Below are 13,706 nucleotides of genomic sequence, written 5' to 3' on the forward strand. Positions count from 1 at the left end.
GGCAAAGGCAAACCTTGAAGCTGATATGCACATAGCAACAACACAGGATGGAGTACTTAGGAAAGGGAACGATGGCCAGGGCTTAAGGTTATCTCCTGCTGCTTGGGGAAAAAAAGGCAAAAAATAATACGTGCTTTTAGACACCAGAGCAGAGCAGAAGGTTTCCTCTTCGAATGTGTGGCTGCAGAGAAAGACAGCCTCTCCCCAGAGCAAGGAAGCCCCACAGACTGCCTGATAAAATCCACACACCATACAAGGATAAGTCCAGCTCCAGGGCCTGAATTTGCCTTTCGGGTCAGCAAGGAGAGTGGTACCAAATGGATGACACTGACATTTGTCAGGATCTCTAGCAATACTCATCCTGAGACAGCGATATGGTGGGGAAAACTATAAATAACATCAAGTCTTTAGAAATAGCAAATATGTCCCATGAAATGGACATTGAGAAAATATGATTTTTCTCATTAACTAGGTATGAAGTGGTGCTCCCCCAACGCTTTATCTTTTCCAAAAGTAACGAAATTTCTTCAGTTGCTTGTGGGCCTCCTACTGCCCACCTTAATCAGGGCAGCCAATTCTGAAATGTCGGAGGCTGTCATTACAAATTCCCATTTACACAAACAGGTTTTGGAGAGGAAATTTTATTGGAATCAAGCAAAATTCTTTCATTTAGGAGAGCGAAATGCATAATGACCAAACCTCTGAAATGCTTTTTTTTCGCTGGACTTCCTTCATAAAAGCTAGCTGGCCTGTATGGCTTCCAGTGACTACTGAAGGTGGAGAAGAGAGGGAGTTAAACACTTTACAGCTCTGAATAGATGGATGAGCAAGAAGTTATACTTCCAAAACAGATTCTGAACATCCTCATGTATTGAACTTGGTATGATTCAAATGTGCATTTGATTAAACAAAGGCACGAATATTTCCTCTTTTCTTTGTAGAAGTCAAGCCCCTCCAGCCAGACTGGGTCTGTTTCATAGCCCAGAGCTCACAACTCCATTCGTAGGACAGGTATGTCAAGGGACAGGGAAAAATCAGCTACTTTCTTGTCAGTTAAACTTTGCAGCCGGAATAGCTATAGCTGTATTGCAATACTGAGTCAGTGCTGAAGATGATCTAGCACAGAATATTTTACAGTCTGTCTAAAAAGAGACTTTTTGGGAATGGCTCGATTGAATGAGGCTGACATTCCACCTAGCCGCCTAGGCTTTGACACCGGCCTGGGATGAATTTTTCAGAGAGGTTTGAACTTGCCACCTTTTTATATAGTACTTGCGTGCTAGTATTATTTCATAAAGCCAGTTAAGCACCTTAGACCTTGAAGCAAAAGCTATTGCCCAGTTTTAATGTGCAGTTAAAAATGCAAATCGGGCATGTTTTCGTCCAGATTTTTTAAAGTCTGACCGCATAATTCTGCTCACTGGTTTTGCTCTGTCGGGGTCCTCTACCACGTGATACTGACTTTTATACACTAACGGCAAATTAATTGGAGCAGCATTTCTGTTTGTGAATTCTGATTTTGTTGACTTGCCGTTTTATAAGGTTGCACTTTAGTTTTGGCTTAGCATGAAGGAGCATCACACTCAGCATCATGTGAAATCTTATATGCTATAATTTTTCCCCACTTTTTCCTCCCTTCAGGGTTAGGCAGCAGGGAAATATAATTATCTGTAGGCCTAATGAATCCCCAAGGCTGTGAAAACATCATAAAAAGCCTGGGATGAAAAAGTTCAGCACAGGCAGTGGCCAAGCTGGCCCACACGCCACAGCATTGCGCTGTGGTTCCTCTTAAGTTTTGCTAGCCAGGTTCTAGCTCCTGAGAAGACATCTGTACTGCAGGCCTAGGGAAATACTCCCTGCTAGAGGGCAGAGACACCTGCCAGGTTTTCAGCAGGCTATAAACGAGGGAAGAAGCTCTGTTTAAAGCTTGGAGGATCTTCAGCCAGCACAGTACATGCAGGGCAGTATATATTAACTAGAACTAAATAAATGAGACAGTGGTAGGCTTATTAGATTTTAAATCACACATTAACTTGTCCCTTGTGGTCCCTTCATATATGTTAAGTTGCAGACTCCATTTCTCCTCTTTCTTTCTTTGCATTTCAAGCAGGACATGAGAAACCGCACAACCTTTTCTGGACCTGCCCACCGTACAGCAGGAGCAGCCATCGCTCTGCATAGCCACAAACACCAAAAACATCCATGATCACTTAGAACAGCCTTCTCATTTACACTGAAGAGCTATTTGGTCTTGGTCTACTGTTTTGGTCTTAGAAAGCTGGTTTGGCTTTTTTAGGGTTTTGGGTTTTTTTTCATTGTTGTCTGCATTCATAGAATCAAATGTGATCATATTAACATTCATTAATAAACAAGAAAAATAGTTCCTCAGTAGCCACTTAGAAATTTGGATGGCACTTCTGCTGGCCAACTGTTTTCTTAAAACACAAGGCTAAGAAATAGAGGAGTGAACCTTTGAAGAGATCAAAGATAACAGGACTATTTTAGGGGTGACTGTTGTGATCAGTATGATTCACACACCTAGTAAAACCTCTTTTTTCTTCAGAGAAGACTGCAGGCAATCTAGTTTAACTGTCCAGTTTCTATAAATGGGGGGGAGAGTAAGAAAAAGACTTCATCCTGCCTCACAGTTCCACGCCTGTTCCCCCTATATGCAGTGCATTGCTTCCCTCTGAGCATGGGACCACAAGAAAAGACCTTGCTCCTCCTTCTACCAACTTGTAGCCTTCAGCAGAGAAGGACCTTTCTGCTGCAGTGCAGGGAAGGGGAGGGAAGGGAGCAACATGGGAAGCAGAGACATCAGCTCTGGTTAGACCCCAGCAGCTCTCACACCGTCCCTGTAGCATGTAGAGTCACCCCCCTCCCTCCGTTTCCCAGAAACAGGGAAATCTGGATCACCAGTGGTTGCTAAAGCAACACACGACCCAAAATGTCAATAATCTGAACCATACTAAAGGGTAGGGCACATTTTGAGAATCAAACACTTAACTTTTATGTCTATATCTGTGATAGGTATCCAAACTCGCATTACAGTAAAGAGAGATCTAGTTGACACACATTGCCATGAAGCCTGAACTTAGATATCTCAGATTGCACCTAAACCTCATCCCAGATATTTGGTGCATTTAAAATGGGGCGATAGGCAGCCAGCCCCTATCTCCGACCCCAGAGCTGGGAGCCTCTTCCTGGGCATCCTTTGGGTGTCTCTGTCCTTCTGGGAAGTGCATCCTGTGCACCCCGCTCGGAGGCAGCATGACAGACTGAGTTGCTGCTTGGTGAATGGAGTGAGGGTCACAGCCTCCTCACCCCCCGGAGGGCCTGATGTGAAGCCCAGAAACAGGTCACGACCCACAGCACATGGGATGTTTTCAGGCAAAGCAAAACCTTACCGCTTTAAGCACATTCTCTGTTTCCAAAAAAAAATCCTCTCCTCCATTTTGCTGCAAGTAGCCTTGATGTCTAGCTGAGATCCTTACCCCTGTACAATGAGCTACAAACCAAGCACGTTATCGCAGGCCTTGCCTCCACAGTCCTGGGTCTTTCCCTGTGTTTACCAGCTGGGAAGCAGTTTGCTTGCAGCATGCAGCAATGCATGCGTCTGGCCATTTTCATTGTCCTTTAGTGTTCTTGTCACAGCCACAATGGTATAAATTAAAATGCTTGTTCCTTCTTTTATTGCCCTTGAGGGGAGAAAAAAATTCCTGAAGGCTATGGTTTCACAATGGATTGGCTTCTTTTTCTTCCCTTGGAGGGGCCAGAGGGGAGGTTGGGTGCAGCCTCATCACATGGACCATCTACTTTTTCTCCCCGTTGCCATGGCGACTGAGTCGCCAGCTGGTCTGGCTCCAAAAGGTACTCGATGACACCCAGCACCGGGGCCCTCAAGCAACAGGATGGGAAAGAGGGAGGTGGAGAGGGGCAGCATACTTATTTTAATGTGTCATGGCCAGTGTTTTCAGCTGGTGAATTTTCAAAATATAAGCCATAAAGAGGCAATAGGTCATCTGCAATAGGCAATAGGTCAGACTTAACCACTGTTCTCCAATAATTCGGTTTTGAGGATTGCAAATATTGCAGTACAGTTGATGACTATGTATTCAGAAACTGTAATATGTACACACAGTATACTTGTTAAGGTAAGTGGCTCGCTCTATCTCAAAATTGTCCTTTTAGTAATACGGGTCCCATGCAGTAGTAAACAACATGCATTTCGTCACCTCCAGGTCTTTATCCTATTTCTGTCATGGTCTCAAAATCACGCTGCACTGGCATGAGCCAGAAAAAAAAAATTGCTTACAGCTGCAAGACCTTGCAGGAAAATGAGCTCTTTCAAAATAATGAGCTATTAACCCATGGCACTGCTGCAGAGGCATTGCAGTGGTGTCAGCCACTGGTGTGTCAATAAATAACAAGGCAAATTAGAAGTGGATGTAAATTTGTTTCTGTAGATAATTCTTCTTTGATATAAACTGGAACGAGTCTGAGTAACTGGATGAAAACACAGTTGTGCTGAATTTGGCTCGTCAGAAAGGAAAGCAGAGGTCCTTAATTTAGGTTCTCTCCCTGGTTAGCACTATTCACATGTTCATTATTTGGGTCACAATTTAGCTTGTTCAATTGTTTTCCAAAGATATTTCCAGAGCAAGCAAAATCCTTTCACCAGTCAGGGAGAGCAGGGAAGCACACGTGGCTAAGAAAGGCAGACTTACGGATCAAAGGCTGCTAGCAAGAAGTTGAGCAGTAAGCTGATGGATTGCTCCACATTGATCTGGTGGGTTGTCGGCATCCGTTTGTTGAGCTGGTAGAAGATAGTTGAAATCACAGCTTCCAGGCGAGCCACATTCAGTTCGATGTTGGGATCCAGGTTGTTCAATGCGTTTTCCCGCAAGGCTTCTATCACGTTCCAGATGTCCACCAGATGCACTAGGGAACAGGAAGAAAGAGTCAGCGGGGACATGCGCTGCTGAAAGCAACTGAGAAAAAAAGTCACCTCATCCCACAGTGTGGGGAATAACACAGTCACACAGGACACGCTTCATGAATAATTAAACGAATGAATGTATTTTCCATCACTGATTATTGAACTTGGTGGAGGAACGCACAAATAAAATTCAAATCCATTAATAAGCAAACAATATATTGATATTATTAGTTGTAATGCATACAACTTCAGCTTGGGAAATCATTCCTCATTGTATAAAGTATTCAAGTAAAAATCTATATTTTACGGAAATCACTGGAAGGTAAACATATGCTAATTGTTCTTCTGAACCATGCCTCTATGAATACCCATTCAGAAATTACTCTTAGATATTAATTTGCATAGCAGATGGGCTTTTCAGGAGATCCTAGGAATACTAAGTGCTTAACACGTACTGACATTTTGAAAATTCTTTTCAGCAATTTGTATGGAAAGCAAAATATTTTACAGAAACAGAGTAGAGTCAGGGTAGACAAGCTACATTTAAACAAAGAACACGTAATGAAGGGATCCCAAAGTCCTATTTTGTGTCTTCTAAATATATTTGCCAAACGATTTGTTAAATCTCTCTCTTTGATAAAGTCCCGGTCTAAGCTGAATTTCATGGGGGCTGTTTTTATTTACAAAGTCAGCTTAAAGGACAATCTCTGCTCACCCTTCATATTGTACCCAAACAGAAATCTTGTTTGCATAGCACTGTTATTGTGGCAGTATGATTGGCTTGCCGCAGATTGGCATTTCCAGAAGCGGTGGACCATGCCAAAAATACACTTGACCCTACACTCATTTGAAATTTGGATTTAGTTCAAACCTGAACTCAAACAATCATCCCTTTTTTTATCTTAAGTATTACCTACTGTCCTACTAAGCTGTCAATAAGAAACAAATCATGAGGTTCAGGGTGCAAATTATCTTTTTTTTACCAAACTATTGTATAGTTCTTATTACTTAGCATGGCGATATGTCTTATGACATATCAAGAGCCATCTGTATGTGGAAGGAGATGCATTTTTTTTGTGGATAGAGAAATTTAATTCTAACCCTCATCATTATACTTTTACTTGCTTGGTTTGCAGGTGCTGTCTCAGACTGCAATGTGACATGATGGTCTGATGGCAGGGAAATGTAAGCTGATACTAGATAGATTGATAAATTAAACCAGATATACTGTTGTTTTACTTTGTCTAGAATTTTTCCCTATGATTGGGTTTCTTTTCTTCTACCTCAGGAAAAAAATAATCTCTAACTCCCTGCTACCACATGTGTAAGCCCAAGGAGGAAGATGATACACCATACAGGTGAGCGGCCACAGCAGCAGCAACTACTTCAAGCACTAGACAAGGCACTTTTCCACTTCTTCTTGCTGTTCCCTAGCAAATAATTGGGAAAAACTGAAAGGTGCAGTTCCATCATGACACCTAAATATTTATTTGGCCTTTGTATTAAAAGGAAACTTCTATAGGTGACCTTGTATGCTGGCAAGTTGTCTTCAGTGTAGTTCTGAATTAAGCCAGGTGGGTGGAGCATACAACCTCTCTGAACTCCTACTTTTTGTCTTCTAGCTGGGGGAAGCTTCCCCATAAAAAATCTGGTATAGGTCTCAGATCTTTTTAATGCAGCCATTCCCATTCCCATTCAACCAGTTCTCACTCTCAAGTTGCTACAGAGGTAATCTGGGTAAATGGGAGATGAACAATCACCAGGAAGACGGCCTGCACAGAATAACTGATCCCTTTCTGGGCAACTTCTCCACATGGCTCAGAGGCCAGACTGGGCAGAGAACGGAAGAAGTCACCAGAAAGCAGGCCATTGTCTGGTCCAGGACAAAAGGGTTAATGAGCATTTCCCACCCTGGGTCACCACTGTAAGGCAGCCAAGGAAGAAATACATGAAGAAATACATACAATATGCCAGAAGATGCAGCAACAGGCTGGACCATGTGCAAGTATTTTGTGGCCTTATTAAGAGGGGAAGGGCAGGCGGACACCTGAAGGTTAAGTGTGATGTTTCCCTCAAGGTCTAGCTGTTGCTGGCCATGAGAGCTGTCCCTGGTAATTCAGACCAAGTAGATGAAGGAGAAAGTGTTTCCACCAGCAGTTGCACCAGGCTGGCTTCTGGGTGCGAGGGTATGTGTGCAAACTGTTGAACCTGAACTGTAGCTACACTAACAAGATAACAACGTGAGAAATTACCGGGCATAACCAAGAGCAAAAAGGCAGTAATGCATATGCGGATGGCTAACCTTGACTTGCGGCTACACTAACAAGATAGCAATCCGAGAAACAGCACAAACAGGGGTACTAGCTTAACAGCACTGCTGACCGAGGCAGAAATTACTGGGGCAACCCTATCATAAATACCGAATAAGGATGTAAAATCAGCAACATTGGAGCGAGTGGGTAAGAATAAACAGGGACAGGCTGTTTATCTGGGAGTGCATGAGCATAGTAGAGGAAAAAGCATGGGGGTGGAAATGGGGAATATAAAGGGTAACGGATCATGTTGTCAGAGCTGCTTGGGGGTACCTCTCAAGCAGCCCTGCACCTGATCAGAGCGGAGGGCTCTGTGTTCAGGCGAACACAGCAATTTGACCATGTGTGTACATCTAGTTTACTTCTGCAGTAGCGGGGAACTGCGGCGGTTTCCCCAGCACTGATAAAAGGACATCCTGGGAGGATGAACCAGACATCTGGACTCCCTAACAGTGAGAATTGAATTTCATGCAGCAATTTAACTTTAATTGCTATAGTCTAGTAGTGGAAAACTCTTGAATAAGAGAGCATGGAGGAAAACAGCTGGCATGATGAATGAGGCTGAAATGGGGGCTGGTGTCTTTATTCTTCACATGATCCACTACTGATACTATGTGGCTGTCAGATTTTAATTTTTTTTTCTTTTCCCACTGATATTACATTTTTCATAACATAGTCATATCCAGAGTTAGTTTTGATGATGGTCCTGGGAAGGGAAATATCCAGAGGCTAGCAGACATGGGACTAATAATATCAGTACACTAACACATCTGAGAGAAAAATATGGGGTTTAGTGTTAACTCTAACCTGAAAGCCTCATAAGCTATCCTGATATTCATTGGTATGCCAGAAAGGTAGGGCACAAGACTAAGAAAATTACTTATTGGAAATTACACAGCAGTAACAGTCTCCCACCCACCATAAAAAATTAGTTTCAAGGAACTGCTGTGCATTTGTACTATAAATAATTTTACTTGGGCTTTTTTTTTCTTTCCCCAGAAACACTTTGGTTCCACTTGAAGCTGAATAAACAAAGATCCTACTGCACTATTTTATTTTGCATTTTATTCATGAATTTCAAATCTCTCTACAGAGGCTGGAAAGTACTACTTCCTGGAGGAAGAAATGGAAGATGGACAAGAGCCAGACATTTAACAAGATCTGCTAATTTTGAAAATATCTGCTGAAATGTCTAGCTCAAAATCACAAGGAGAGTTTGTTAGACTGCTGTACAGAAGACTGAAGTCTCTGGCCTCTACTCAAGTCAGTTGTTACGGACAAGAATTCACCCACCCAAATTTAAATGTCAAAAATCAGGTGTCTACTGTCAGCTGGTGAACAAGGCTCCCTCTAATGTCAGTGAAAGAAAAAGGCACCTCAAAGCAGCTGTTTAGAGACAGGTGGGATGAACAGTGCTTTGAAGGTTCCCATATTTCTTCATTGACTACACACAAAGCCTAAAGCGACAAGTTTACATGAGACATGTAACCTCAGAGCTGGTACAGTTAACGAAGATGAATCTCACACCTTGCTCTTTAAACATTAAGAAAAGATGTCTTTTCTGTTCTGACTACTACATGGCCTAGAATAATTCAGGTTTTATATAAAATATGAATAATAAATACTTTAATCTGTATGAACAGCTACCAGATCCTGTCATAGTCACAGCCTCTTACACTGCATCACTTAACCTTGCACAGATTACATCTGGGTGTAGTGCCCTACTGATCATTTCAGATCCTATTTTTTTTAAGTTTACTCACATAGTAAGCAGACTCTTACATATTGTATCACGCTGCCAAGTCAACCTATCGACATTGGGAAAAGGCAGAGTAAAACACAGGCCTCTACAAGCTCCACTCTGTTCATTTGCACTATTAGAAATTTATGCCTACAGCTAATATGATATCTGTAGTCTTTTTAATGTATAATAGAATGTCGACCTTGCAAACTTTGCATAAGCTTACCTTCCTCTCATTTTAATTTTCATTCTCTCTGCTACCCATTTTCTATAATACCTGCTATGCCCATTTATTTATTTATCCATCCCTGAGATTGTTTTAATCTCACTGAAGAAGGCATAACTCCTTACTTTGTTTGCACAACATGTAGTGCAATAAAACCTGAATCTGATTTCTACATACTACTAGGACACTAACAAGAAGAGTCTGCAGTGTAACAAACAAGCTTGCAGATGCAGGAGAGCTTTCTCTCTCCTAAAATCTGCCTTAAATTCCCTCAACAAAGTAAAACTCCACAAGTTTGTTTTTAACTTCTCATTGCTGTCGCTGCTTTTGTTGCATTACCCACATTTCCCTCTGAAAAGGGAATTATACCTCAGCATGAGAATGATGCCCTTTCTGAAACGGATCTGCAAAACTACAGAAATCTGTCAGTTATTTCTTCAGTGGCAGCAGATGATTACTAGGCAGTAGGAGTAAAAGCTGCTTGTATCTAGCATCTGTGTGGTATAAGGCAATCCAAAATCATGCAGCCCAGCCAATCTTCACGGACCCTTCAGAAAGGCCTCGCACTCTGTAAACAGCATAGCTATCCAGATGTAGAAGATCTCCCTCATCTGCGTCATGTCTGAAAAAAATGTAGATGATTTCCACAAGCAATTGCTAAACTATACATCTCCCTTTAGATTTTCTGTTAAGTGATTAGTTCTAAAGTCACAGCTAAGCTAAACATCTGCATTATTAGATCTTCTATGGCAAACACTGTCTGCTAATTTAACTTTTATGAGATTAAGTAATATTTAACCACTGTCATAGAGGATTTCATATTTGAACACGTTCTGTAACAGATAGTGATTAGTGAATGTAAATAAAGTTCAGTATCCGGACAGAAGTGGGACGACGCAGATGAGCAGCATTACAGATGGCTGCAGTTCACTCCACAGCAATTGTTACCAACAAATGCATACTTTGAGGAGACCCTGGCTGAACTGCAGAGAATTAAGATTAATGCATGAAAATATACTCCAAATAACAAATGTTATCTTCTTCAGTGGACTCCTTCACCTGTTAACATTTGGAGAGTGCCTGTTGCCAGCACATTGTAACTGATTTGATCGGTCTCTCTCTGCAGGATGTACGGGTGAATGAAAGATGGCTGGCTCAGTTTGAAAGGAATTTTATATTTTCCTCGAACTAAAAAGTTTTCAGACACCCTTGAAGTTTTACATCCTGCCCTTCTGCCTTCACCTGTGTTCAGAACATCTTTCCGTGTTGCCTTTTACTGCTTTGATGATGAAAAAGAGTAATTAGTAGTTACACTGCAGAATTCCATCACCTACAACTCTGTCAACAGGTTAATTTGTGGAAGATGTGTACTCTGGATACATTTGAAGAAAGCAGAATTTAGGACAAAATGATGTTGCTTATTATAAACACATATGTCAATTTTATTGATCTTGATCCTCCCTCTTCAGGCATTTTTTATTCTCTTCATTAGCAGGAAACCAATGTATTTTTAATTTATTGCTACTAGTAACTTTAATTTACTTGCAACTAGTAATTTCCTGTTTGGTAGATAAAGGTATTGTAATAGCCAAAATGTGAGTGAAGAGCTGGACTACACTTATTTTTTTCAATTCAAAGCAAAGAAATTAAAATTTATTTAGGCAGTGAAAAATGAAGTCTCCTTTCCATCATGCAGTCTATTTAGAATTATGGAAAGGCTGTGAAATATAGATAATCTTGGATATATCACTAGTCTCAAAGGAGGTGGATTACTTCAAACATCAGTTGTCAAGAAATGATGTTGCCCTAAGCAAGCATAAAAAAGAAAACTGTAGTGGAAGTTTATCTTCTAAATAGTAAAAAAAAAAAAAAGTCTGTGTGCTTAAGCTTTTTTACCATTAAACAGATCTACTTATGCAAAAATCCTCATCTGTTCTACTGCATTTTTTGTATTCCACCTGAACCATGAACTCTACAATGTTATCTTTCCATTTATTACTAAATGAACATGAAAGAGGAGATTACATTTAATCAAACAAGGGAAGCAACTAAATTAGTAATCAATTCAAATTTACTTAACATACAGTAGGTCTAACTAAATCTAGGTTAAACATGCCCAATTGATAGTTAGGACAGAATTCCTCCTTGATAGATTTTCCTTTGTTGGCGAATACAGGAAAAACTTTTAAAGGAGTATTAATTTAAATTATTTCCAAAATTTTAGTATATACTTCATTAAGATTTTAGTCCAGTAAAGCTCTTACAGACATGCTTGAGTTTAAACGTACTAGTACTGTCATTTAAAATCAATGGCACTTGACTGTATGTCAGGTATTTCAGGTGGATTTCATTAAAAGGGAAAGATTTATGCTTCCTTGTCTAACAATCCTAAAAATATTATAGAATATGTTAGACGATTCTTCTTTTTTTGATTAGAATCTATGAACCCATCACAAATCAGGGTATTGAGCCATTTGTCATCGTCATTGCTATGAAGCCCTGGGAAGTCACTCACTCTTTCTGTTTGGCTCCCTCTCTCCTGCTGCCGGGCAGGTAACGGGGGACTGAGCGAGGAGTGTTTTCCCTGTAAACTACACCTGTTTGTGGCCAAGCTGCCCCTCAAATCAGTCGGCTGCAGCATGATCACCAAAAGCTTTACCTGCACGTCCCACCACTACGCAGATCGATGTGCCAGCTACAATGGCTTGCATCTTTTACACTCTCTACGTGCCAAATTGCATGAAAAAGAAAATGTACCAGGGTGTTGCTTCTGCTCAGGGCTAAAATGAGGTACCCAGCTCCTTGGCTGGGTACATCTGGTGGCAGCTGTCACCTTACATGGCCTGTCACACCCAGGCTCCTCATTGCCCAGATATCTGAACCTGCACTCAGTCTGTACCTAAAAATGTCTGGTACGTTCCTATTCCTGCTCCCGTGTCTCTCAGGCTCCTCACCTACCTCCCTTGCTGACCTCTGCTGCAAGACACAGTTCATACAGCCCAATGATTTCTAGCACAGCTGGGCACCTGCTAGGCAGCCGATCCAATAAGCCTGGTGTGCGTTGGGCCACTTCTGAATGCTCTGCAGGCCATCGACAGCTCTTGGGATGGTCACCACTGATTTCGAAAAGCAAGACTTGTGGATTTCTAGGTTGTCCGTACATATTTAAATGTGTTAATGTCAAAATGTATTTCATTGCATCTTCTTGCAATGAAATACACTTGATTTCTAGGTTTTGTAGATGCACTGATTAGTGAGTTAATACTACAAGCTTAAAGAAGAAATTAACGAAATATTCAGAATATTTACCGCCATGTTATTCTGATCACAAAATGCTTTAATTTTTAGGGAAAAGTCAGGGCACTACATAAAAAGAAACCTAGAGTATTCAGAGATGTGTGTATTAGCCCCACATAGTAGTATGAAAAGTTGTAAGAAGTTGATGTATTAATAACTAAGAATAACCACAGACAACATTTACTTCTTTCTTCGCAAAAATCAAAGTCTTGTCAAAGATTGCCCACCTGGAATTGGATTTGGCAAAGGCTTACTGGTAAGCTTCATCTTCAGGACGAAGGCCCCTGCAACAAGTGGGACAGTCTGGAGCAAGGAAGACAAGCTCGATGGAGGAGGATCTGGTTAGGGGATGTTTAAACAGACTGGCATAATCAAGTCCATAGGACCTGACGGGGAATGCATCCGTGACTGCTGCGGGAACTGGCTGATGTCAATGCAAGGCCACTCGATTGTCTTTGAAAGCTCGTGGCAATCAGGGGAGGTTCCTGAGGGCTGAGAGAAAGCCACTGTCGCTCCTATTCCCAAGAAGAGCAAGAAGAAGGATCCAGTGAACTAAACCCTCACCTCGGTCCCTGGAAAGGGGAAGGAGTGAATCCTCCTGGAATTTCCAAGCATATTAAGGACAAGAAGGTGATTGGGAGCAGTCAGCATCGATTTATGACAGGAAAATCATGCTTGATCAACCTCTTTGCCTTCCACAATGAAATGACTAGCTCACAGGACAAGGGAGAGTGGTGGATGTTCTTTATTCTGACTTTAGCAAGGCTTTCAACACTGTGTCCTGTAATATCCTCATGGGCAAACTAGTAAGTGCAGGCTGGATAAGTGGACAGTGAGGTGGACTGAAAACTGGCTGAAAAGATTAGCTGCAGTCTTGTGATCTGTGGCACCAAGTCCAGCTGGAGTCCAGTCACTAGTGGTGTACTACCAGGCTTGATACTGGGGCCAATATTGTTTAACACATTCATTAATGGCCTGGATGATGGGACAGAGTGCACCCTCAGCAGGTTTTCAGCTGATACAAAACAGGGTAGAGTGGCTGATACACCAGAGGGCTGTGCTGACATTCAGAGGGACCTCAACAGGCTGGAGAAATGGGCTGACAGGAACCTCATGAAGTGCAACAAATGGAAATGTAAAGTCCTGAACGTGAAAAGGAATAACCCCAAGTACCAGTACAGGTTGGGTGCC

General features: G+C 41.6%; 1 protein-coding gene across 17 annotated transcripts in view; it reads right to left on the minus strand.

Moving 5' to 3' along the window:
• DTNA (dystrobrevin, alpha) overlaps positions 1–13,706 on the minus strand; it is a 223,721-nt gene that overhangs the window by 66,688 nt on the left and 143,327 nt on the right. For all 17 annotated transcript variants that reach the window (XM_009331409.1, XM_009331423.1, XM_009331418.1 and 14 more), the window contains one exon: positions 4,728–4,941. In XM_009331409.1, coding sequence (XP_009329684.1) covers positions 4,728–4,941 — 214 coding nt within the window. The remainder of the gene's footprint in view (positions 1–4,727; positions 4,942–13,706) is intronic.

The sequence above is a fragment of the Pygoscelis adeliae genome, unplaced genomic scaffold, assembly GCF_000699105.1.
Source record: "Pygoscelis adeliae isolate BGI_AS28 unplaced genomic scaffold, ASM69910v1 Scaffold108, whole genome shotgun sequence".
In the NCBI taxonomy this organism is placed as follows: domain Eukaryota; kingdom Metazoa; phylum Chordata; class Aves; order Sphenisciformes; family Spheniscidae; genus Pygoscelis; species Pygoscelis adeliae.